The 27,818-nt window shown below is 43.0% G+C and overlaps 1 protein-coding gene across 2 annotated transcripts in view; it reads right to left on the minus strand.

Annotated features, from left to right (window-relative positions):
- Positions 1-1,490: 1,490 nt before the first annotated feature.
- ZNF366 (zinc finger protein 366) overlaps positions 1,491-27,818 on the minus strand; it is a 46,207-nt gene continuing 19,879 nt past the window's right edge. The window contains exons 3-6 of one of the 2 annotated variants that reach the window (XM_075854869.1): positions 25,909-27,220; positions 24,277-24,468; positions 5,368-5,542; positions 1,491-2,238 (exon numbers count right to left, since the gene is read on the minus strand). In XM_075854869.1, the coding sequence (XP_075710984.1) occupies positions 2,060-2,238; positions 5,368-5,542; positions 24,277-24,468; positions 25,909-27,213 (1,851 nt within the window). In that variant the 5' untranslated portion in view covers positions 27,214-27,220 and the 3' untranslated portion in view covers positions 1,491-2,059. The remainder of the gene's footprint in view (positions 2,239-5,367; positions 5,543-24,276; positions 24,469-25,908; positions 27,221-27,818) is intronic. The other variant, XM_075854870.1, reaches the window with a different exon arrangement.

Genomic DNA, 27,818 nt, shown 5'->3' on the forward strand with positions numbered 1-27,818 from the left:
CCTTGACCTTTATCAGGCACTGCAGTATCCTGAGTCCTTCGAAATGGCGCTTGGGGAATGATGGCTAACCGCTAATGGAGGCGCCTCCATTAGCGGTCAGCCACCATTCCCCAAGCGCCATTTCGTAGGACCCAGGATACTACAGTGCCTGATGAAGTTCAAGGATATGACCGAAACGTTGCACTGATACCGGCAAAAGTATTAAAATCAACCTTTGGATAACTACTACTGGTGCGCATAGTACCTTTTTTTTTTTCACACAGTCTGTGTAGGGACACAACCTATTGACCAGAGGAATAGTAACACCCAGTTGTAAACGTATTCATACATTTCTAGGAGAAATAACATAAGGATGAACGGCATAATGTGGAGATAAAAAATAAAGATGCCCCAGAATTGTTATTTTTTGGGAAATACAAGTATTTACTAAAACATACATGTCAGGAAAGCTGACCGTCCTCTTTAATGTGCCAGAGTATGGGAATTCTGAACAAAACCTTAAAAAAATGGTGTAGATTTATTAATTTACACCAGTTTTCTGTCTTTCTCTTGCAACTGTCTACTTAGAAAAGTGTTGGAGAAAAACGCCACGTCTACTGAATCTGGCTTATGCTGCACTAGGGGAAAGACTGGTGCATCGGTCAGATAGTACGACAGTATTAGTCAATCACCCCCATTGTCCATGATGAAGAAGACTTAGTACATAAGACCACTCGATCATGATGAAGTTCATAATACACCATAGCGTTAGTAAGGGGAACAGAGTGAATCACTAAGGTTTGTATACAGCATAATCAGTCACATAATATATCACTAAGTCACTTATAGCTTGTTGACTCAGTACTGGTATTAGGCATTTGGCTCGGTTTATGCCATGAACTTTGCTGCTAACATACCAAAAGAAAAACTTGCTTCTAAAATGCAGTTTATATGGATATATTGTAAGTCAATGTCTAACACGCTTAGAATTATGACTAAGGTATTATCTGATGACCGATCTCTTTTAGCATTTTGGATATTAGCACTGAACAGGGATGTTGTTAGGAGAGGTGCCATTGATTAAACCTCAATAGAATAATGATTCTCCATTGTGGGACCCTGCCGGAGAGTAGCTGGTACCCAATTCATGTTTTTTTTAAACATCTGGTGTGATATTAACTTCCAGGGTAGCCATGTAAATGTCACATTAGATCAGTGACCTCCAAGCTGTGGCTTTGCAGCTGTTGCACAAATCCAACTTCTAGCATACCCTTACAGCAGCAGGCTGGTGGGGCATGCTGGGAGTTGTAGTTTTGTAGCAGCTGGAGAGACACCGGTTGGACAACAATGCATTAAAGTCAGTTTTCTTCATCTGAAAGACAGCTTTTTTCTTACAAAATTTTCTAAATAAGAGTTACCTAGAAATATCCCCACTTTCCTGGCCATTCTTTCAATGGAGAGTTGGCATTTCAATATTTAAAGTATAAAATGAGAACAAAACACTCTAAGGGTTCGAGATAATCGGTTTTATTATTACTATTATGCACTCAATAGAGTACAAAACATTTCTTATAAATAATATAAAACTTCAGGCTGTTCATGCATAGCGACATATTTGACATACATTTCATCTAAAGAAGTGCAATAAGGTCATTGTAATAACACAAAGAAGATGGAATCATGACTACAACCTACTATAAAGCTGTGCTCAACAGGTTATAGAATAGTACACCATTTCTGGGACATGAGATGAGCCTCTATTTGCTGAGTTCAGATGCTTTGCAATAAATGTTATTTTATGTATTTAGGTGTGTTGTTAGTTCTCTAGTTCATTTTAGTCCACAAGCATCTCATCTGTGTTTCTGTTCTTCAAAAAGAAGGAATAAGGAACAGATAGTCCTAAACTTCCCTCTTTCTGGCACATCCATTGCTTCCTCTTTGCTCTGCTGACTTATTCTTTCTGCATTTCTTTCTTTGTGGCCAATCTCTTGATTGTCCTTATTTGATGTCTCCTTTAAGATATTTGGATGTTCATTAGAATGATGTGCCGCTGATTTTGGGTGTCTTTTTGATAAATCTCTCAACTGTTGTATCTGTCATCTTCCTCCTCCTGCAAAGAGGTGCTCTTTACACTTTCTCCATCTGAATGACAAGACGTTTCCTCATCTCTCGTTTTTCTGGATAAGTCATAGGGTTCTTTCTGCTCCATACCACGAAGGACAATTGAGTGAGAATTATCTGCTCTTAGACAGGCAAAACCTGGGGGGAAAAAAGGAAACTATTTATTTAATGTGGACTTTTCTTGTCAAGAATGTCATAATTGCTCATATACTTGGGACAAGGAAACAAATTCTACCAATATGCATTACATAGTAAAACACTGGGTAAAACTGCTACTGAAAAAGACTTGAGGGTATTGGTGGACAGTAAATTTAACTTAAGCAACCAGTACCAGGCAGCTGCTGCCAAGGCAAATAATATCATGGGATTAATCAAAAGAGGCAGAGTTGCACATGACAAGAACATAGTTTTTCCTCTATACAAATCACAAGTCAGACCACACATGGAATTTTGTGTACAATTTTGGGCACCTGTGTATAAGAAGGACATGGCTGAACTCGAAAGGGTGCAAAGGAGGGCGACCAAGGTAATTAAGGGAATGGGCGGACTGCAGTACCAAGAATGGTTATCAAACTTGGGACTATTCAGTTTTTAAAAAGTGCGCTTAAGTGCGATCTAATTACAATTACAAATACATAACTAGACAGTACAGAGATCTTTCTAATGATCTTTTTACACTTAAGCCTGTAACAAGGACAAGTGGGCATCCTCTAAGTTTACAGAAGAAAAGGTTTCACCACCGTCACAGATGGGGATTCTTTACTGTGAGAGCGGTGAGACTATGGAACTCTCTGCCACAGGATGTTGTGATGGTTGATTCTATGAACAAGTTCAAGAAGAGCCTTGATGCCTTTCTTGAAAAATATAATATTACAACTTATGAGTACTAGATTCTGGAGATGGGACGTTGATCGAGGGATTTATTATGATTGTCATATTTGGAGTCAGAAAGGAATTTTCCCCTAATCAGGAAATTGGCAACAACCTCATGAGGGTTTCTGCCTTCCTCTAGATCAACACAGTAGGATTAAAGGTTGGACTTGATGGACCTGTGTTTATATTCAACCCTATAACTATGTAACTTGTTCAGCTAAGGTATCAAAAAATAAATTTTTGGAGCAATGTCTCACAACTATGTACTCCCACAAACCCTTTTATTAATATTACCTAACAGTAATATGAGATAGCTCAAGGCCATGATATTGTCAATATTGTTGGTGTCTGTATCACTATGCCTGATGTATAAAAGAGAGTGCCATAGGGAAATCACGCAAGCAGTAAGTTCTGGTAGGTCAGGGGGAAGGCGACCTTAAGGGAACCTTGCATCTCAATACTGGAGATTTTCTGCACCTACTGAAATTTGGCACTTATCCTTTATGAAATAAAAGACAGTTTTACAGGTGATTTCTTACATTGTCATTGGTGATGTCTAGACTTTTTACCAGTTTCATGATTACCTGAATATACAAGGATAAGTCTAATAACACAAAGTGTTGTCTACTATTCACGCTGTTCTATGTCTCCACTATCATTACAGAGTCTGGTCCTACAAAGTATTCTCTGCACCTTGGTGTGCCAATCAGACCCAGAAGAAGTAAGTAAAAATGTGTTATAATAATATTTGTAAACCCTCTGCTCCCATCTGGAGAAGCGGACAAGACTTAAGTTGCACCTAGCACAACTTATTCATTAATATTTTCTGTACCTATCTACTTAGAAAAGTTTGACCTGGAGTTGATTTTATCTTACGCCCTGTTTATTAATCTGGCGCGTGTTCCATAAGAAATAAGTATAGGTACACTTTTTACACAATGTGCCAGTATTAACACCTTCCCACCCCATGATGCACTGTTATGTCATGAGAACTAAGTAGTTCCCGCTAATTGACGTAATAGTACATCATGGTGATTGTGTGAACAGAGAAGTTGTGCCCATGCCATCATTTGCTGGTGTTGGCTATATAATAGAGCTGACAACTCGCTCTAATGGCCAAAAATTTTAATTATCTCAGTTTACCCCCTTAAATGCCGCTGTCAATAGCGACCACAGTAAGTGGTTTCAGAAGGCGGAGGCTCCCTCTGTCAGCCCATCAACCGTGACGCAATCACGGGGTGCCAATGGGTTGCTATGGCAGATGGTTCCCTAACAATGATGGCCCCCAGTTCTGCCGTCTTGGGACGCCTATTACCAGGGACTAATAGGATGCCTGTCAGCACTATGCTGATAGGCATAATACACTGCAATACAGAAGTATTGCGTTGTATTGTATGAGCGATCAATCGATCCCATAGTCTAATCCTAGGTGGACTGAAATGTAAAAAAATTACATAATTAAATGTTTACAAATATTAGAAAAAGCAAAAATAAACTCCCCATCAAAATTGGTTAATTATAGAATAAAAAAATAAATAAGTACACATAATTGATATTGCTACGCCCATAAAGACCCGAAGTCTTACATTTTGATGTTATTTAACCTGCACTGTGAATGCCGTAAAAAAATATATAAAAACAAAGCCAGAATTGCAGTTTTTGTTCATCCCACCCACAAAAGTCGCGTGTACCCTAAAATGGTACCAATGAAAACATCATCTTGTCCCGCAAAAAAAAATCCCTCACACAGCTCCATCGATGGAAAAATAAAAAAGTTATGACTCTCAGAGTACTGTTTAGTGACACAATATATACATATTTTTTAAACGTGTTTTTGTTGTGCAAACGTAATAAAACACTAATAAAAAACTATTTCAACTTAGTATCACCATAATTGTGGTGACGTGCAAAATAGTTAACATGTCACTCATATGCAACCCAGCATCAGGACTTTCTATGCGCGGCGCCACGGGCCTGATGTAGATCCAGATGGGCCCCCTTTTTTATGCTCTCCCTCCTGCGAGGTGTCTGGCAGCCTGTGCATCCTGAATCCTCTTCCCCTGTCTCCCCCACTCTGGCACCTCGGAGTACCAGAGTGGAGAAGATGAGGGAGGAGGAATCAAGATGCACAGGTTGCCGCGCTCCATGCCATAGCCATAGCTACACCACTGTTATGGCTCTTTGACAAAAAGTGCAGCGTCCTGTAGGCCAAAAAACGGCGCATCCATAAGGGATTAATAAATCTCCATTATTTTTTATGTGGTGCTGTGATGACCAAATATAAATATGCATACATCTTCTATATATTTGTACTAATATATTCCGCATTTATACATGGACAAATATATGTACTGAGTGTGTTAAATTAGCAGCGTAGCTTTTGGTTACTTTTACCTCGAGAGTGGAAGCCTCGTTCAGTGATGCTATGTTTAACCTTCATATGTCTAGTCAGGTTCCCCTTTAGCGTGAATTTACTGGGGCAGTAGAGACATTTGAAGGGTTTGCTGTCTGAATGAAGGTGCATGTGGCCCATTAAATTGTGCATACGATTGAACTCCTTCCCACACAGCTGTTAAAAACAAAAGTAAGGAGAGGTTACAGAACAATCAGGACTCAAACATGCTGTATATAGTGTCTGTATATTGATTCGTTCAGAAAGTTATATACATCAAAACATGTGTAATGAAATCTAGTCCCCAAGGCAAGCTAATACAGCCTGCTCATTTGTGACTCTTATTTATTTGCTAATAAAAGATAACTTCACCTGAAATACATTATTCCATTGTCGTTTTACTCAGATTTTTTTTATTATGACCATATTTACGTGAGGTTCTGCTTGTTGTAGCTATTTTTTTTTTCTTTTAAAGAGGTTCTTTCCCCACATTATAAGTGGCCTATATTGTACATGATGTGATCGGCGCTGTAATGTAGATTACAGCAGTGTTTTTTTATTTAGAAAAACGATGATTTTTGACGGAGTTATGACCTATATTAGCTTTATGCTAATGAGTTTCTCAATGGACAACTGGGCGTGTTTTACTATATGGCCAAGTGGGCGTTGTGGAGAGAAGTGTGTGACGCTGACCAATCAGTGACCAATCAGCGTCATACACTTCTCTCCATTCATTTATACAGCACATAGCGATATAGCTATATCGCTATGTGCAGCCACATACACAAACACTAACGTTACTGCAGTGTCATGACAATGAATATACATTACCTCCAGCCAGGTCGTGATGTGTATTCAGACTCCTGTCACTTCTGTAGCGCCTGTGTGAGACTACAGCACAGCACAGCGAGATCTCGCTGTAAATGACAGTTTACAGCATAATCTTGTGAAACTACGCCTGCTATGCTGTAAACAGGGGCGTAGCTAAAGGCTCATGGGCCCAGGTGCAAGAATTCAGCTTGGGCCCCCCTACCCCTCCCCAACACCACCATCATCAGACCCTCCAGATGCCTTGCCCAACAGCCCCCATAGTATAATGCCCCCACACAGTATAAGGCTCCAATAGCTGACCCCACACAGTATAATGCCCCTTAACCTAAAATTCCCCCATAACAGCCCCATATCGTATAATGCTCCCCATATCAGCCCCCACAGTATAATGCCCCACATAGCTGCCCCCATACATTATAGTGCCCCCATATCAGCGCCCATACAGTATAATGCCCACCATATCAGCTTCTCATACAGTATAATGCCCCCATATCAGCTCCCCATACAGTAAAATGCCCCCATATCAGCTCCCCATACAGTACAATGCCCCCCATATGAGCTTACCATACAGTATAATGCCCCTCCATATCAGCTCCCCATTCAGGATAATGCCTCCCATATCAGCTCCCCATACCGTATAATGCCCCCCATACAGTATAATGCCCCTCCATATCAGCTCCCATACAGTATAATGCCCCCCATATGAGCTCCCCATACAGTGTAATGCCCCCATATCAGCTCCCCATACAGTAAAATGCCCTCCATATGAGCTCCCATTACAGTATAATGCCCCCATATGAGCTTCCCATACAGTATAATGCCCCCCATATGAGCTTCCCATACAGTATAATGCCCCCCATATGAACTACTCATACAGTATAATGCCCCCCATATGAGCTACCCCTACAGTATAATGCCCCCGCATATCAGCCCCCCATACAGTATAATTCCCCAATATCAGCCCCCATGCAGTATAATGCCCCCCATATCAGCCACCCTACAGTATAATTCCCCCATATCAGCCCCCATGCAGTATAATGCCCCCTCCCATCTTGTCTGCCCCATGCCATATCAGCCCCCCATGCAGTATAATGCCCCCCCCCCCGCAATATCAGCCCCCCATACAGTATAATGCCCCCATATGTGCAAAATAGAAAAATAGCATAATTACTTACCTATCCTCGTTCCCACGTAGGGTGGAGAATCCTTCGCCTCCTCCGGTGTGTGCTATGAGTGACTCGGTGCAGACAGGCACGATGATGTCGCTACATCCCGCCTGCCTGCGTCGAGCCGCTCAGGGCACAGTGAATGCTGGATCAAGGAGACATCAGTTCCTTGCTCCAGCATTGAATGGTACCGGGACCTCGGTGAGTGACTCGCGACCCCCCAGAAGTCTTCACACGAATCCCCAGGGGGACGCGACCCACAGTGTATAATGTATTGTGTTGTATTGTTCAGTTTGCGGTGGAGAGAGGAGGGGGGGCTGTAATTTAACGGACCCTCAGTCTCCACCGCAAACAGCACAATACAACACAATACATTACAAGCCAACACAATACATTACATTACATTACAAGACAACACAACACAATACATTACATTACAAGACAACACAACACAATACATTACAATACAGACTCTGCAGCTCACCTGGAGTCCTCCGCACCGGCTCTTCCACTGCACTGGCTGGAAGACGTGTCACGTGAAAACACGGTCACATGGTACACTAAGTGTACCATGTGACTGTAACCAGGAAGTGCCGGCTTCACGGCACAGAAAATTAAATTTTTATCAAGCATGATGTATGGCAACGGGGGCCCGTGGGCCCCCCAGGCTTAGGGGCTCGGTTGCAACTGCGACCGCTGCGACGACCTATAGCTACGCCACTGGCTGTAAATCACAGAGAAGTGCAGAGAAGTGGTCAGGATTCTGAATACAAATCACGTCCTGGCTGGAGGTAATGTATATTCATTGTCAGGACAATGCAGTAATGTTATAGTGTGTTTATGTGGCTGCACATAGCGATATAACTATATCGCTATGTGCTGTATAAATGAATGGAGAGAAGTGTATGACTCTGATTGGTCACTGATTGGTCAGTGTCATACATTTCTCTCCACTGCCCACTTGGCCATATAGTAAAACACGCCCAGTTGTCCATTGAGAAACTCATTATCATAAAGCTAATATAGGTCATAACTCCGTCAAAAATGATCGTTTTTCTAAATAAAAAACACTGCTGTAATCTACATTACAGCACCGATCACATTATGTACAATATAGGTCACTTATAATGTGGTGACAGAGCCTCTTTAAACTTCCGTGGGGACAGCTATATTGGAGACACACATTTCCTTCCCGTATTGTCTGTATTGACAGTTCAGCAGAAGGTGTGTACTTTATGGCAGCTGTAATCAATGGGTGTTAATTGACAGATTATATGTCACAGATTATTGTCACAGATTATTACAGTCTCCAGTAAGTATTGGAGTACAGCCCCCTCCCCGAGAGACCAGGGAGTGACAGGGGAGATGCATGCAGAGTCATATCTGTGTGTGTAGGCTAAAGGTCCTCTTACACGGTCCGTCCTGGGAGATGTGCTGCCGACAATCTATAATATTTAACTTTTTTAAAACGATACGATCAGCTGATGAACGAGCGTTTGCTTTACACAGGGCAATTATCGTCAACAAGCGTTCCATGAACGATCATTTGCCCGATAATTGGCCTGTGTAAAAGGGCATTTACTATCCCGCCTAATCTAGACCCCCAGAAGTACAATAGAGATGTCAATAAATCTTCCATACTCTAAGGGCAAAGCCCCACGTGGCGGAATTGCTCTGGAATTCCGCTGCGGACACTCCGCAGCGTTAATCCGCAGCGGACCCGTTTCTCCATTGCCTTCCACTTCTTTTTAGTAGGCTTAGTTTAGACGAGGCGGAAAATTCCGCTGCGGAGCATAGGCTGCGGAGCGGAATTTGGTGTCCGCAGCATACAATGGATGTTGCGGGCCTGTGGCGGACTGGTTGCGGACTCATTGCGGAAGTTCTCCATTGACTTCAATGGAGATTCTAAATTCCGCAATGAAGTCCGCATATGTCACGTACATGTTATGTGTGCTGCGGATGCGTATTGGTTTTTTAACATGACATTTCTTAATTCTGGCTGGACCTATGTATTTCTAGGTCTACAGCCAGACTGAGGAAGTCAATGTGGCTCCCGTAATTACGGGTGACTACGTGTGTGCACCCGTAATTATAGGAGCGTTGCTAGGCGACGTCAGTAAATAGTCACTGTCCAGGGTGCTGAAAGAGTTAAGCGATCGGCAGTAACTGTTTCTGCACCCTGGACAGTGACTACCGATCACAATATACATCAACCTGTAAAAAAATAGAAGTGCATACTTACCGAGAACTCCCTGCTTCTTTCTCCAGTCCGGCTTCCCAGGATGACGTGTCAGTCTAAGTGACGGCTGCAGCCAATCACAGGCTGCAGCGGTCACATGGACTGCCGCGTCATCCAGGGAGGTCTGGCTGGATGCCGAAAGAGGGACGCGTCACCAAGACAACGGCCGGTAAGTATGAAATTCTTTTACTTTCACTAGAGAAAGTGCTGTCCCTTCTCTCTATCCTGCACTGATAGAGAGAAGGGAAGTACTTTCACCTCAATACGCAACGGCCAATCCGCATCAATTTACTGCACATTTTGGGCAAATCCGCCACAGAATCTGCAACGCAGATTCTGTGCGGCATTGATGCGGACAGTTGCGGAAGAAAACCGCCACGTGGGGCCATGCCCTAAGGGCTAAGCCCCACGTGGCGGAATTGCTCTGGAATTCCACTGCGGACACTCCGCAGCGTTAATCCGCAGCGGACCAGTTTCTCCATTGCCTTCCACTTCTTTTTAGTAGGCTTCGTTTAGACGAGGCGGAAAATTCCGCTGCGGAGCATAGTCTGCGGTGCGGAATTTGGTGTCCGCAGCATACAATGGATGTTGCGGACCTGTGGAGGACTGGTTGCGGACTCATTGCGGAAGTTCTTCATTGACTTCAATGGAGATTCTAAATTCCGCAATGAAGTCCGCAGATGTCATGTACATGTTATGTGTGCTGCGGATGCGTATTGGTTTTTTAACATGACATTTCTTCATTCTGGCTGGACCTATGTATTTCTAGGTCTACAGCCAGACTGAGGAAGTCAATGGGGCTCCCGTAATTACGGGTGACTACGTGTGTGCACCCATAATTACGGGTGACTACGTGTGTGCACCCATAATTACGGGTGACTACGTGTGTGCACCCGTAATTATGGGAGCGTTGCTAGGCGACGTCAGTAAATAGTCACTGTCCAGGGTGCTGAAAGAGTTAAGCGATCGGCAGTAACTGTTTCTGCACCCTGGACAGTGACTACCGATCACAATATACATCAACCTGTAAAAAAAATAGAAGTGTGTTAGGTAAGACTAAACGTGGACACCACAACACTACTCAGTTCTTTTCAAATCAACCGTTTACTGAAAATCACAATTTCAAACAGGACAAATAACGACAATACAGCATTCAAATCAAGTCTCTCAGTAGCTGAGGCACTCGCCCTTGTGGGAGTCCCACCCGCTCTCGGGTGGCTGCGCCTGGCGCTCACTGACCCGGCCCGGCGGGTCTCAAGAAGGAAATGGGCCGTCTCCGCGGATCACTGTGGTGCTACCACTCACACTGCGGAATCCCCAAAGGTGGAAGCTATGCCCCTCGCCCTTTGGCTACGGCGTGAGTCCAGCGGATATATTACCGCGTGCGCCTCCGCGGGTCAGAGCGAGAGCTACTCACTACCACACGGCATACCACCCTTACCTCTGCTTTCTGCTCCTCTGTTGAAGAAGACGACATCTTTTCCCTTGTGTCTCCTGACACCGCTGAGCTGTAGTGAATGTCCAGCTAGTCCTCCTCCAGGAACGTTGAGCCAAGGATCCTTCTCCTACAAATGGCGGCAGCCTGGTCACTGTGCTCCCTCTCTGTCACACAAGTCCTCTCCCTTCCTTCCCCCCGAGTCACATCGCTATCCCTCACTTCCCCTTCCTGTCACCCAGCTCTGTCTTCTCAGTCACTCGTCCTGCAGTGACACCTTGTGGCTGCTAATAATATGACAGGCTTACACAGGGAAGACAGTTCACTTTAGAAGGGCCGTATCACCCCCTTACACTTCCCCCGGCTTTTTCGAGTGCAGTCCCTTGCACTCACAGAGGCTAGCCAGTCATTTCTGTAGCGGTTACAGTTCCCCATCCTTGTAGAGATGTGTTCACCTTTTTGTCGACCCCTTGGAATCCCACTGCATCCGGTTGTCTTACTGTCGACAGGTCCCGCTGATCTTTAGGCTGGTCAGTTGAACAGACGAAAGGCTGTTGAAACGGTGGTTCTTTAGTAATCAATCCTGGTCTTGACTTGTTGGCTGCTACCAACTTAGGACGTTGCAAGACTGCTGCTGTGAATTCCGCAGCTGCAGGGGAAAGGAGGGATGGCTGGTCACGAGACGTTTGACTTGACACTTGACCTATGGCCGGGTCTCTCGATTCTTCTAAACTCTCTGACCTGAGCTGGTGAAAGGGCCGATGGGGTCGCCGACGGTCAGGGGCAAATCTGCTTCCCATAACTGGAACACCACCGGGGCCTGTGACATTGGCAGCTTCAGTGCCCTTTCTTCCTCCCACTACATCAAATTCTACCATCTCTCCTTCTCCAACGCTGAGCAGAGACTTCCGGGGGTTGCTCCTCTTTATAGCAGACCAGTGGACAAACACATCACCTTTATGGTCACTTCGGCGAATAAAACCGTAGCCCTTTCGGACGTGAAACCACTTCACCGTCCCTTTTACTTGACTAGCAATAAACTTTCCTTCCACTTGGCTAAGATTCCACACCTTGTGCTGTACTGCAGCTATTCCTGTGCAGCACCCAATAGCTCTCTGTGTGGATGATAGAAGGCCTCTACAAGGAACTTCCGCCACCCGGCCCTCAGCAGCGGGTCCTTCTAGATTAAAGGTGGCCGTTCCATCCTAGGGGCCTGACAGTCTCTTGCCAGGTGTCCTGGTCGGCCACATTCCCAACACCGGCGAATTTCGGCCTTATCAAATCTTCTCTGCCGAGGACGGTCCTCCCGGGTAGAACTTGCCGCCTTCAGCTGGTTGATCTCTTCTCTCATCTCCCTCCTGGACTCCCTCACATCCCTGGCAAAGTCTCGGAGGAAAGCACACTCTGGTGTGGGGTCCATTTTCGGAGGCGGTCCCCTTTCGGTAGAGTTGTGTACACTAACGTGAGCACCATCCTCTCCCTCGCGCTGCCACTCTATGGCCTCTCGAACTAGGTCCACTAAGGCGGTATGCGGCTCCGTCCGTATATAGTCTCTGAGGCTCCTTCTTAGCGCTCTATTCTTCAACCCAGACATGTATTGGTCCTGCAGCACCCTGTCCGGGTCGGGGACAGCCGCGCACCCCTCTTGATCTTTCTTGCTAAGTCGGTTCCACAATCGTTGGAGTGCGACCGAGTACTGTTGGACGGATTCATCTTCCCGTTGACTACGGGTATAGAACTTTTTCCGTAAATCGGTAACTGAGGTAGTGTCTCCATATAGGGTTTCGAGCCTGGCGATGATGTCTTCCAGGGTCGCTCTATGACTGACTGGGAGGACTACTACTGCGGCACGAGCATCTCCTTCTAGCAGGCTCAACGCGAGATCCGCTTGGTGTGGGCTGGGGGGGGGGTACTTGGTAGAGTCAGGCCGCTGCTCGTAGCCTCTCGGCCCAATCCATCAGCGTCACACTCTTTCCGTCATATTTGGGAACATTTAACATGGCTGCCCCCATAGGGAACAGAATTGGGGGTGGGGCTGGGGCACTGATGACAGGCTCCGCTGAAGTTCCTGGTTGGCTCATCCTGTTCGTGACGCCACGTGTTAGTTACGGGTGACTACGTGTGTGCACCCGTAATTATGGGAGCGTTGCTAGGCGACGTCAGTAAATAGTCACTGTCCAGGGTGCTGAAAGAGTTAAGCGATCGGCAGTAACTGTTTCTGCACCCTGGACAGTGACTACCGATCACAATATACATCAACCTGTAAAAAAAATAGAAGTGTGTTAGGTAAGACTAAACGTGGACACCACAACACTACTCAGTTCTTTTCAAATCAACGGTTTACTGAAAATCACAATTTCAAACAGGCCAAATAACGACAATACAGCATTCAAATCAAGTCTCTCAGTAGCTGAGGCACTCGCCCTTGTGGGAGTCCCACCTGCCCTTGGGTGGCTGCGCCTGGCGCTCACTGACCCGGCCCGGCGGGTCTCAAGAAGGAAATGGGCCGTCTCCGCGGATCACTGTGGTGCTACCACTCACACTGCGGAATCCCCAAAGGTGGAAGCTATGCCCCTCGCCCTTTGGCTACGGCGTGAGTCCAGCGGATATATTACCGCGTGCGCCTCCGCGGGTCAGAGCGAGAGCTACTCACTACCACGCGGCATACCACCCTTACCTCTGCTTTCTGCTCCTCTGTTGAAGAAGACGACATCTTTTCCCTTGTGTCTCCTGACACCGCTGAGCTGTAGTGAATGTCCAGCTAGTCCTCCTCCAGGAACGTTGAGCCAAGGATCCTTCTCCTACAAATGGCGGCAGCCTGGTCACTGTGCTCCGTCTCTGTCACACAAGTCCTCTCCCTTCCTTCCCCCCGAGTCACATCGCTCTCCCTCACTTCCCCTTCCTGTCACCCAGCTCTGTCTTCTCAGTCACTCATCCTGCAGTGACACCTTGTGGCTGCTAATAATATGACAGGCATACACAGGGAAGACAGTTCACTTTAGAAGGGCCGTATCACCCCCTTACAAGTGCATACTTACCGAGAACTCCCTGCTTCTTTCTCCAGTCCGGCTTCCCAGGATGACGTGTCAGTCTAAGTGATGGCTGCAGCCAATCACAGGCTGCAGCGGTCACATGGACTGCCGCGTCATCCAGGGAGGTCGGGCTGGATGCCGAAAGAGGGACGCGTCACCAAGACAACGGCCGGTAAGTATGAAATTCTTTTACTTTTACTAGGGAAAGTGCTGTCCCTTCTCTCTACCTTTCACTGATAGAGAGAAGGGAAGTACTTTCACCTCAATACGCAACGGCCAGTCTGCATCAATTTACTGCACATTTTGGGCAGATCCGCCACAGAATCTGCAAAGCAGATTCTGTGCGGCATTGATGCGGACAGTTGCGGAAGAAATACGCCACGTGGGGCCATGCCCTAATCATAGTAGATGACTCTGCTTATGACGCCCCAGTTTACACAGCAAAGCTGACATGTGAGCTGCAGAAAACAAGAAGCATCAACCTATTGTAACTGCTCTAGTAGCCAGTGTAAAAACTGGAATATGTTTTTGGGATAGTCACATAAAAAAACAATAACAGAATTTAAAAAAAAATATGTTTATCATAAAAGTTTAATTTAAATAATATTTTATTTTTCTGATAATACATTTCCTTTTAAAGGTTTTTTTTTTTCCAAAACTTTTTTTAAATTCCAACTATAGTTTTCTAGCAATATATTGTGTTTATTTGGTAATTCACGTGTATTGTTCAATTGGTGGATCAATCTTGGTTAATTCTGAATGCACTGTAATTATATCCAATTCGTTACAGCGTACAATCAGCATGTGTCCTTACTGGCCGGCTAAAGTTTTGCAGAAATAGGAGATTCATGACCTTGAGACCTACTTATCAGAAGATAGTTAATGGTGCATTAAGATATAAGCTTTGTAGTAAAGGATGTGTCCTTATATGTCACAAATTATTTTCTGGTTAATAATTTGTTGGTCATATATGGCCATTGTTAGTGACAGATCATTTTTTTTTATTTTTTTTGCCAACTTATTTCCATTTCTCTAAGTACCTCATCCCCATCTACCAAGTCACTTGCACTCTTCACTCAGTCGATGGCCATAACTCTCATTCTCCCTTATTAAATTCTCTCACTCCCGTCTGCAGGACTTCTCCTGTGCTGCACCTATTCTTTAGAACTCACGGCCCCAGAATATTACACTTGCTGCTTACATTCAAGTTTGTCTTGAAAACTCATTTCTTTAAGAAGGCCTATGTCACGTAACAATAGGCCATGGAGCATACACCATCAATAGCCCATACACCACCTGTCCTTGTCACAGGTATCTCCACTCCATTTTACTATGTCATCAGCTAGCTATCCTTGTCGCATCACTCTGCACTTTATATCTGTTTTGGCTCAGATACATTGGCTAATGCAGCTTTCTTTATATTCTCCAAAACAAGGGTCCCTTAGACAAAATTAGCACTATGTATCCATCGTGTCATTTCTACCATTCCATTTAAATTGTAAGCTCTTATGGGCAGGGACCTCTTTCCTTTTGGCTGCTTTCATTAGTATTCCATCCGTATTTTTCTGTCCGCAATGCGGAGCTAATGTTAATCAATGAGGCTATTCACATTGACATATAAAATACGTGCATAATTTTAAAAAAAAGCAGCATGCACTACTTTCATCTGTTTTGCGAAATGGAAAAAAATCTGTTGAAGTCTATGGAGAGTGATTAAAATACGGATGCATCCCAATTTGGTTCGTATGTGCTTTGTATTGCATCTGTATGTCATCTGTATTGCATCCTTTTTTTTTTTAAGGGACTGTTTCATGTACTTTAGTTATCTCACTAGAATACAGCCTAGCAGTATTACAGATCTGTAACACTGATGAAAAACTGATGACTTAATGATGCAAAATCAACCATACTACATCTGTATTAGGCTCTGTGCACATCATGTTTATGACCTACATTTAACGTATAGGCCAGGAAAAGCTCCCAACATATACGTTAAACGTAGGCTATCACTGCTAACAGTAACATCAGTCACCATAATGTTTAATTGTATACGTTAAACGTATACATCGTGAACTCTCATGACCCTGTCCATGACATATACGTTACATGTATACCTGTAACATATGCCATACAGTGGCATATGTCTCCCATAGACCCATGTTTAAAAAAGTATACCTTGTGGTATATGTTTTTCTTTTTGCGGAATCCCTCGTGATGGAAAAGCATAGTCAACTATGCTATTCCATACTCAAAAAAAAAGTATACTGACACACACCAGCCCGACAGAGACCAAAAAGACACTTTTTGCCTTTGTCGGGCTAATGGAGCATTATGGACAGTGTAAGTCGGGAGCGTTCTGACGTACACGGTAAACAGGGCCAACACGTAGTATGCACAGAGCCTAATGGATCCATGTTACGGATGTTTGAAGATAGGCTCATGTGAAACAGGCCGTCCCCTCATTGTTTGTTCGTTTGTTTTGATTACTTATCATTTTATAAGTTTGTTATTTTGCACTATATATAAAGATTATTATTATATGGAAACTTAGAAGATTGACAACAGAAAAAGTCCACATGGCCCACGTAGTCTGTCCTTATATTATTTCCTTTTTATTTTTACCTTAGGATAGATACAGTATATTCTTATGCCAAGCATGTTTCAATTTACTTAGTATTGATTTTCTAACCATATGTGCTGGAAGTTTGTTCCAAGCAACAACTACTCTTTCAGCAAAATAATATCTTCTGACATTGCTTCTGATCTTCCCCCCCTAACTAATGTCAGATTGTGCCCCCTTGTTCTTAAGTTTAGTTTCTTATTATTAGATTGTTATTAGTACGCGCTCCAATTATTTAACCAATACTAGTACGTTAGTTAAAACTGTTATTTGTCACTAAAATTGCAGAAATATACAAGGCAACGAAATTCCAGATAAAACTTTTTTTATTTATTCATATTTCATTTATAAGACTGATCATCGTTTTGGCCACATACGGGACTTTCTGTTTTTGTCATTGCTTGAGAAAGGCCATATGTGGACGAAATGTCATCTGTCTTATGATGAAATATTAAGAAATAAACTCTAAGTTTTATTTGATTTATTTGGATTTCCGGGGCCTTATACATTTTTGCAATTCTGGAATATTAGTGCAAAAAAGGGAAAGGTTGCTCCAAGTGAGGCATGGAAGAATACAAGCGGTGCATGGGACTCGTATAAAACAACTGTTATTTGTCACTAGGGCTGGGCGATTTTGCCAAAAAATAAAATCTAGATTCTTTTCAACACTTTAGAGTAACGAGCGGGACAGCGCTCGAGCGCGATCCTGCTAGTTTAACTCGTTAAATGCCGCAGTCAATAGCGACCGCAGCATTTAAATCGTTAGAAAGAGGGGGGCGACCCCCTCTAACAGCTCATCGTGCCCCCCCCGCAATGCAATCGCGGGGTGGCGATTGTTACTATGGCTGCCTGGGGGCCTAATGAAGGCCCCCAGGTCCGCCATCTTTGTGCTCCTTCTAAGCCTGTCGGAGAGTCGATATATTGCAATACATTAGTATTGCCGTATATAGTGCAAGCGATCTAACGATTGCTGGTTGAAGTCCCCTGGGGGGACTAATAAAAAAAGTAAAAATTAGTAAAATAAAGTTTTTTTCATGTAAATAAAAAATGAAAAGTTAAAAAAAAAAACTTTTCCCATTTTCAACCCTAGAGCATAGTAAAAAATAAATAAATAAACATACTCGGTATCGCCGCATCCGTAAAAGTCTGAACTATTACAATATATAATTATTTAAACCGCACGGAGAACGCCGTAAAAAAAAAAAATTGTAAACGCCATAATTCTATTTTTTGGTCACCTCATCTCCCACAAAAAAAATGAAATAAAAAGTGATCAAAACATCACATGTACACGAAAATGGTATCATTAAAAACTACAGCTTATCCCGCAAAAAATAAGCCCTCATACCACTTAATCGACAGAAAAATACAAACGTTATGGCTCTCAGAATTTGGCGACACAAAATAAATTTTATTTTTTACACTTAGGTTTTTACTTGTAAAAGTAGTAAAATATAGAAAAATAACTATATATATTTGGTATCGCCGTAATCGTATTGACCCACAGAATAAAGTTAACATGTTGTTTTAATTGCATAGTGAATTCCGTAAAAACGAAGCGCAAAAAAACCTTTTCTACCCCACAAATATTTTTTTCCTGTTTCTTAGTACAGTATATGGCACAATAAATGGTGCTATGAAAAACTACAACTCGTCCCGCAAATATCAAGCCCTCATAGGACTATATAGACGGAAAAATAAAAAAGTTATAGCTTTTGGAAGGTAGGGAGGAAAAAACGAAAATGAAAATCTGAAAAAATGGCTGCGGCGGGAAGGGGTTAACAGAATCTATAATCAATGATGCACTCCGTGCACTAACATCCTTCTCTACCCGTCACCCCTTCAGCCGGTCTCCGACATTGCCGGATTCACACGACCGTGATTGGACCGTGAAAAATGGTCCGTGTGTCCGGCGGATCTTGCGGCCCGATCACGGTACATGTAAACGTGACTCCTTGCATCATAGTCATTTAGGCTACAATCACACGACAGTGACAGAAAAATGGCCATTAACAACTGATCAATGGTCAGTTTTTCATGACCATTTTGCATCAGTGTCTCCAAATTTTCATCCATTTCCAGTCCGTCTTTGTCCGTCTTTCATGGCCGTAAAAAAAACAAAAAAAAAAAGGATGGATTTCATTTGTCAGGGTAGATAGTGCCCCAGTGCCCACATATGTCAGTGCCCACATGTAGTGCCACAGTGCCCAGAATTCTGGCGAAACGCGCGTCGGGTGCTATATCCACTATTCATTGGTGCTTACAATTAATCAGAGCTGCTTCTGTTCAGCTCATAACAGACCACGCTATACAACACGGCTGACAGCTGACAACTGTCAGCTACTTCAGTGCGCTATATCAATTACAGCGTGTCTTGCTGCCTTACTCTGAAAAGCTGGGGCATATCTCTCCCACCTCCCGCTATCATATGGTCAGTCGACCAGTAACCCCTGTACGATCTTCCCGGTGTGAATCTTCACCCACGGGCTTAGACCTCAGGCGAGGTGTAGCGAGGCTGTGGGGTCTCGGCACCAGAGCTCCCATCATCCTACCCATTCACTCAGCCCTCATACTGAGTCAGTGGAGAGGACTTATTCAATAATCGCTCTGGCAACTGACACGATTTAGTGAGCGAATGTAGCTCACCGCTTCTGGGTTCTCCAGCGGAGGTGGCGCATATCACAATCGCTCTCTACATCGCTGCTCCCCAGGCAGACAGCGATGTGAAGGCGCACTCGATAATCAACTGCCTATAATAAACGTTGGAGTAACGTTAGATGTGCATGTGGTTCGATCACCACTGCTCATCTAGTTACTGCAGGGCTCACTCTGACTTCAATTAGCTGCTTGCTGGTCCAACAGCGCAGCAATAACAGTAAAAACTACGTTCCAGCACAGCCTATATTCTTAGCTGACATATTATTTGAACCGTTATTTGGACTTCACTTTATTCCATCTGGAGCCACAAAAACGGAAGGTTACAAACTCAATACATATAATAAAAATAACCATTAACGGTTCCTATTCATAGTTCAGCTAAGTGTGCACAACAATTAAACAATGGTGACAAACATTGTATCTAACACTAAGTGAAATCACTCAACCACTCAATCTTTGAGTGTTGATTGCTGTCTATCAATAACGCAGCAAAAACGCAGGGTGTGCATGTGGTTTACTTCATGCATACCCATTCAGTCAGTGTAGGGCTATTTTAGTCCACCTAGCTGCCTGTCAATACCACAGTGCAGCAATCATTATATGAGCCCACTTGTCCAGCACGGATCAGTTTAATCAGTTGACACTGTCAATTTGATTCCATTCGTTTATTTTGAATTCCAATTCCCATTGTAGTGCAGCGATTATTGCACTCTAATGGAACATTAGCGTTGGTGGAATCGCTTTAAAATAAATTAGTGATCCCACTCAATTTACACCATATTTCGGGTTAATGGTATGTGAGTTTGGGGGTCACTCACACATACCAGTTTGCACCAATGAACTTTTATACATTTTAATGTTAATCAATAAAGGTTATTTATTAATTTCACATTAGACCACATCTTTTCCCCTTTCCCATCCCTATTTCATTCTAGCTCCAACCGGTGGTGTACACCAATGTGGTCCCCTGACCCAATTTCCCAGTGAGACAGGTGATCTTCACCAGTTGCCACAGTGCCCACATGTAGTGACAGTGCCCACATATAGTGACAGTGCCACAGTGCACAAATAGTGCCACCCCACCAATACAGTGCCATAGTGCCCATGTAGACAGTGCCATACCCCCTTGCAAATAGCACCCCCACGTAGATCATACCCCACCTTGTAGATCGCAGCACCACTCCCTCCCTTGTCGAGCGCACCCCCACATGTAGATCTCACCCTCACATGTAGTTTGCAGCACTCCCCTCCCTTGTAGATCACACCCCCTTCCTTGTAGATCGCGCCGCTGTAGCTGCCACTAGGAGCTGAATACCCGGCCAGAGGTTGCCGACGCTTTAGCCGGGGATTCAGCTCCTAGTGGGAGCTACAGCGGCGCGATCTACAAGGAGAGGGTGTTGTGGTGCAATCTACAAGATACAAGGGGGGGCGGTGCAATCTGCAAGTGGGTGCTATCTACAGAGGGTCGTTATCTACTACAGGGTGGTGTGGCTATGTACTAGGAGTCCCTGCTTCCTCGCGGAACTGCTGTTCCATGCTGTATAATTTTGTTCACTACAGAACAGCAGTTCCGTGGGGAAGCAGAGACAGAACGGGGTGGGCCAGGCTTTGACGAGCCGGTTGGGCGGAGCCTCCTCCTGCAGCACGGCGCGACAGCGACACTAAATAATTGATTCTACGATTCTGTTAAAAAACTGAATCGTGAGAGTCCTTGAGGACGAATTAATCAAATTAATTTGATTAACCGCCCAGTCCTATTTGTCACTGAAAGCTATTATGTCAGACATCAAGAAATGGAAAAGTAAAAGATAACAAAACAAAAGCATTTACACTTAGGCTATGTTCACACTGAGTTTTTTGACGAGTTTTTTGATGCGGAGACCGCACCGCAAAACTCGTCAAAAACGGTCTGAAAATGCCTCCCATTGATTTCAATGGGAATCGGAGGCGTATTTTTCCCGCAAGCGGTAAAACCGTTTCACGGGAGAAAGAAGAGACATGCCCTATCTTTGTGCGTTTACGCCTCTGACCTACCGTTGACATCAATGGAAGGCAGAGAAAGCGTATTTCGCGGCGTTTTATGCACGCGGCGCTCAATGGCCGCGGGCGAAAAACGCCGCAAAAATCGGCGTGCAGGGAGAGGAAAATCTGCCTCAAACTTCCAAACGGAATTTTGAGGCAGAATTTCCGCCTGCAAAAAACTGCGTGTGAACATAGCCTTAGAAAAGTCCAAAACTTGTTTAGTAGTTTTATGAGCAGGATGTTCTCTGAGTGAATCAGAAGACCCTTAAAATCCACCATACATATAATGTAATCGCCTGAATTATCATATAACATGTCATCCAGGAATGGTAAAAGTGTAGGTCAGCTTTGGTCAAAAGCAAAACAATGTCGAATTTTGCAATGTCCTGTGTGGAATTTCATATGTAGCAATAAAACAAACAGAGACCTTTAAGGAATGTTATTAAGACCTTGTACACACCTAATAAGTACAGCAAACACTGTTTTTCACATTCAATTTGAGAACTAAGGAATGGAAACCTGCAGCCTGCAGAGAGCTACAAAGACTGCCACTGAGCTGTCTTCCTTTGTAAGAAGGGTGTTTCTTTCCTTAGAGAGGCAGAGAGAGAACCCCAGAATGAGAATGACTGTAAACTGTCCAAAAAGACCGTGAGAAAACAGGAAACCTCGAGAAGTACAAGAGAAAGCAAGATGAAATCTATTTACAAGCCAATCCCATGGGACATGTTAGCCATTGTTATGAAGGCAGTTCAGTCAGTTATATCCTTCCTTCTCCAGAGGAGGAGCTCTATGCCAGAATTCTGCTATCTGGTCATTGCCTTAATCCTGCTGAACATCAGCCAAAAGCAAAAATTGTGCTACCAAGATTCCTTTGAGCTCTTTGCCGTGTTGGCAGGGGGTATACAAAGGCCAAAACACGTTTCATTTGTTCTATCTCCTTTATTGAAGATGAAAGGAGCACATGCAGAGTCAGAAAATTCAAGTGTTAACATCTCACCAGACAAGTGCACCGCCATTGCTGGAGCCTGCTCATATCCCACTTCTGTTTCCGTGTAATCATTCATATTCACAAGGCACACTGGGGAACTTCAGTGGTAAAGACAAAGCTGTTCTTAATGTTTTAATGCCTTGTGCAGTACAGTCAGGTACATCTTTCAATTTGTAATATTACATAAATTATTTATTATGTATGTGACCTAAGGAACCTAGTACTTTATCCATTAATAACTTTGGCAACAGATAAGTATAAATTCTGCACAAGGAAAATTTTAAATGGATCCCATTAATTTTATGACAAAGTATCGATTTGTCAGCGTGAGGGCTCCTTTCACCTTCACTTCTGTGCAGGACTTCCATCAGAAGTACCTGGGACCCATACAGACAAATCATCCGGGCCCCATGGGCTTCTTTCTGAATCGTCCATACTTTGTCATGGACCCCATTGTGTGCTTTTGGTGGACATCTGGGGTAAGACTTGTATCCTGTGGGGCCCAAGCTACATATTTAGTGGATCAGTAGGGAAAGGGGGAACAAACATCTAATTGGGGTTTGTGCAGTGTAGGTTGCAAATAATAAATTGGTGCCTTTTTTTTGAACAATATTACGTATTAAATAGGGATTGTCTGTTTGATATAAGGAAAATTGGAAAATTGTTCAGATGCTATGGGATTACTACTGGACAGCAGGAGAGAGATGACAGGTGAGGGTGGGCCCCTTTGTTGTTTATGAGGGCGATACGACCTCCTAACTATATAATTTCTAGCGATGGTATCCAGTTCCCAGATGCAACTGCAACATGCACACAGTGATGTCACTGCACATAAATAATTCTTACGGTTAATTGACTTATTCTGAATGATGCACATAATAAACACTAAAATATTCCACCACAGGGATAATCAACACAGTTAATGTGAAATACAAACAGTGAGATCACAGTACGGGGATAATAAACAGTGATATCCCTCCACGGGCATAATAAAGATAGTGATGTCACAGCATAGCACAGAAGAAAGTAACAAAGAAAAATAATAGCACATGAATAATAATCACAGTGCAAAGGTGAGGCAGTGATGTCACAGTACAGTGATCATGGTCACAGTGTATCACTGTATGGGGGATCATGCACTTGTGATGTCACAAAACGATCAAAGTGATGTCACAGTATATAGACAATAAACACTGTGAAGTTATAAGAAAGGGTTATTGCACACAGTGATGTCAAAGAACAGGTATAATCAGTATAATCATGAATTAACATCGTAATGTCACGGCTAATAGCTAAGTATGACAGTGATGTCACATTGCGGGGATGATGAAAACTGATATTACGGTACAGTGATCATGGTCACAGTGTATGGCTATACAAAAATAACAGTGGATCCTAACGGACAGCATTATAAATCATAGCAACAGTTTTAAATGAATCTGTCATAGATGTTATGGCTGCAGAAAGGAAGGCATGACGCTAGTGTGAAAAGAGCCTAAGTTCTATAAAAGCAATAGAATCTGGCATAATTACTTTTTTCTATATAAAATATACTTTACAGTGTTATAGCATGGTGTAAAATATAACAAGTACAGATCTATTTGATCTATAACAAGCGTCAGCAACCTTCGGCACTCCAGCTGTTGTTAAACTACAATTCCCAGTATGCCCTGACAGCTTTTGGCTGAAATAATAAAGCCTTTGGCTGTCAGGGCATGCTGGGAGTTGTAGTTTCACAACAGCTGGAGTGCGGAAGGGTGCTGACCCCTGCTCTATAGCCATCCCAAAAGTATGGTATCCTAAAAGTGGAAAAATTCTGGCTACAGCTGCAAATAAATAATCAAATAAAGAGCACAAAAGGAGCTCAAATTTTATTGTCATTGGTTTCATAAAACCTATAGTATAACCTTCAGGTCTCACCTTGCACTTGAATGGCTTACTATCCGAGTGGACAATCATGTGTGCCTTGAGGGTCTGTTTCTGGACAAAGCTTTTAAAACAGAGATGACACTGATAGGCTCGAATGTTTGTGTGAATCAGGATGTGACGCTTCATATTTGCCAGAAGAGTAAATTCTCGACCACAAATCCCACACTTGTGCTCTTTCACACCCTAAAGACATGAAAAATAAAACTTATCATTGAGTTCTATATAGTTGTATAGTTCTAGGGATGATTGATGGGGGCACTCTCTCTAACACTATGGAGACGTAGCCATATCATATGAAAGCTAAGCTTAAAGGATTTTTTTTTTTCATTTTAGACATTAATGGCATATACACAGGATATTGCATAAATGTCTGATAGTTACAGGTGCCACCTCTAGGACATGCACCTATGTGGAGAACTGGGACCCCACCTATGTAGAGACCCTTGTCCTGCCCGGTGAGGCAGACTCCGGCCACCGCATCCAGGCAGTGGATGAGTGAAGATGTTGCCACGCATGAGCGCAGCTCTCTTCGTTCACCTTTATGGGAAATGTCTGAGATGGGAATACCCCTTTAAGAATTAAAAAGAATCAACCTGAAATTATTTTTTACCAGTAGGCAAGAACTCTTAACATTTAAATCCAGTCTTTGTTGGACAAGTATGATTTCCTGTAAAAAAAAACTTTTATATGGTAATGGTGATACTGTTTCATGCACTCTCTGTTTTCATTGTACACATCGGATATTGGAAAACTGTCGCCACCAAGCTACAGTAAGTTTTACTAATAAAAAGCCTCTTGACTATCTGGAAAAGTACAATATTCTTTATGTCACCCAGAACTAACATTTATAAAATGTTCTCTTCTGATCATAGAATAGTGAAAGTTGTAGGGTTCAAATTGTACAGTTGGAAGGTGCAAATTTAAGACATTTCAAAAACTGTAGTTCCCAAATCGATATATCATTATATTCAAGCACCCGATTTCTTAAACCCTTAATGACCAGCCTATTTTAAAACTGAAAGGGGCTACCGGAGGTAGCTGAGAGCAGGTAGTTTTTCCATCTCACGGCGGCGACAATTTATTCTGATGCAGCGCAGTGAAAAGGCGTATGCATCAGAATAAAGCCCGTTAGTGCCGTATTGGCGCAAAGGCGTGTTGGCGGTCACTAACAGGATAACAGCGTGTGCCTTATTTTGCATAAAATATTGATGTAAAATTTGCCAGCCAAGAGATGGCAAAAGGAATATAAAAGTGTCTAACATGTCTAGCAAGATGCGCCAAATTTCTGGTCTAGTTTTATCCTGTCTTAATTTAGGACAGAATTAACACATCTGCCCCATTGACATCAATATGCATTAATAACTAATTGACGTCAATGATGCAAAAAACAAAAAAGTTTAGATGTGATCGATAACAGGTAGATCCTGGGTGACCTCCTGACACTGTACCTGTCAGTGCCACTGACCTGACAGATTCAGGTCTTAGCGCACAGTACAGCTGCTCTGTATACACAATACAGAGCAGTTGTATCTCAAAAATTGAAAATAATTTTTAATAAAAAGTAATTAGAAAGTTGCACAAAACACACAGATGGCCTTTAATGCAGGAATGTTTTTCACTAACCTTATGTGTCAGAGAATGCTGCTTAAGATGATGCGGCTGTACAAATTCCATGCCACACTCGGAGCAGATATATGGCCGGATGTCCTTGTGTTTCATCATGTGATTCTGCAGTTGGCTTGGGTACTGGAATGTTTTATCACATTCACTGCAGTTGTACTGAACAGGGCCCCTGTGGGCTGTCAAGTGTCTTTTAAGCTGTGCCAGTGTTGGGAAATCAAGTCCACACTCCACACAGATATTTTCTCGCCCACTCTCATGCTTTGTCTCATGGACTTTTAGCTCACTTGGATAGGCAAACCCTCTGCCACATATCCTACAGTTGTATGGTTTCACATCACTGTGTTGCATCATGTGGCGCTTCAAATGACTAGTTTGAGTAAACGCTTTATTGCAAACTTGACACTTGTGGGGCCTAGTGCCCTGGTGAGTTAGCATATGTGTATGCAAATGACTGAGCTGTTTAAACAGCTTGCCACAACGTGAACAAGCATGTGGTTTGATGCCACTGTGCCCTAAAATATGTGTCACCAAATTATATTTCGATGTATATGACTTTTCACACATTGGACATTTCCAACGTTTCTGATCTCCCACCTCCACATAGAAACTGTCATCAATCTGAATATTGACATCAACCCTCTCCACATTCTGCTGGTTATCATCATGCTCCTGTATTTGGGATTTACCCAGAGTTTTATCTGCTGGATGGCCTGTAGCAAAGACTTGATGTACATGCATAGTTTGTGTGGGTACATGGAAGGGTAACATCATGCTGGGGTAATTTTTCTGAAATAATGGGTAAGATGGGTGTAGACAAAGCGATCTACCAGGCCATATTGAATTTGTTCTTATAGGTTCTTGTTTTAATGGACTAAGCCAAAAAGGGTCCATATTTCTGTAGTACTGAAGACCAATATTAGTAAAATCAACCATTTTAGTATTGTAGCTTGACAAAGATGGTAGATGATAAAACAAGGGGAGATGAGAAGGGAGAAAATGCTTTGTTTCTTCTGTCTGCATGTGGACTTTTTGGTCTTCAACATCATGGGGCATCTTAGCTGGCAAATTCTTTCCTCTGCGTGACCCACTTTCTAGTTCTTCATGCAAATGGTGCAAGTCATCTTCTGAATGGTCATACTGGAAGTGTCGAAAGTGTAGGGGATATCCCTCATGGAAGGGAGATAGTCTGCTACATTTCACAATGGATGGCATTGTTTGTCTGATGTGTGGAAAAGCTGGAGGTTTCTTAATGTCAGCATTAAGACAGGAAGTGTAATCTCTTTCTTTGTATGTGGCATTCTGCATAGTTCAACTGAGGGAAGAAGATAAATAATAATGATATAATAAATATTTGCAATTCAATTGGCAATTGTATAACTCATTTCAGTCCAAAAATGTCTTATTGGTAGTAAACCACCATTACTTCTGTGGACATTCAGCGCATAGAATCTCTTGAGAATATTTAAGTAAAAACAATGATGGAGATTTATCAAAAGTATTGCAAAGGAAAAGGAGTAGTTGCCCATAACAACCAATCAAATTTCAACTCTCATTTGCCTTGGATAATTAGAGATCAATTTTGATTGGTTGCTATGGGCAGCTACACCACTTTTCCTTTGCACTGCTCTTGATAAATCTCCCCAAATATATTTTAGAAACCAAAGTAAATATGTTGAACACCCCCCAAATGACTGTGCATTCAGGAGAAATTTATAAAAGTCCATTAAGTGTACATTAAAGATGTGAAAACCATTTATCCACACATTGATAGCTACACAAATCCACATATTTGCCAATATTTAAACCAAGTAGGATATAGATGCTGATGTATTTGGATTTGGATTCACACATCCTCTATGACAACACTGCACCTGACAGACATTAGCAGGGACATGTGATCGGAAACTCCC

Source organism: Rhinoderma darwinii, chromosome 1 (assembly GCF_050947455.1).
Source record: "Rhinoderma darwinii isolate aRhiDar2 chromosome 1, aRhiDar2.hap1, whole genome shotgun sequence".
Classification (NCBI taxonomy): domain Eukaryota; kingdom Metazoa; phylum Chordata; class Amphibia; order Anura; family Rhinodermatidae; genus Rhinoderma; species Rhinoderma darwinii.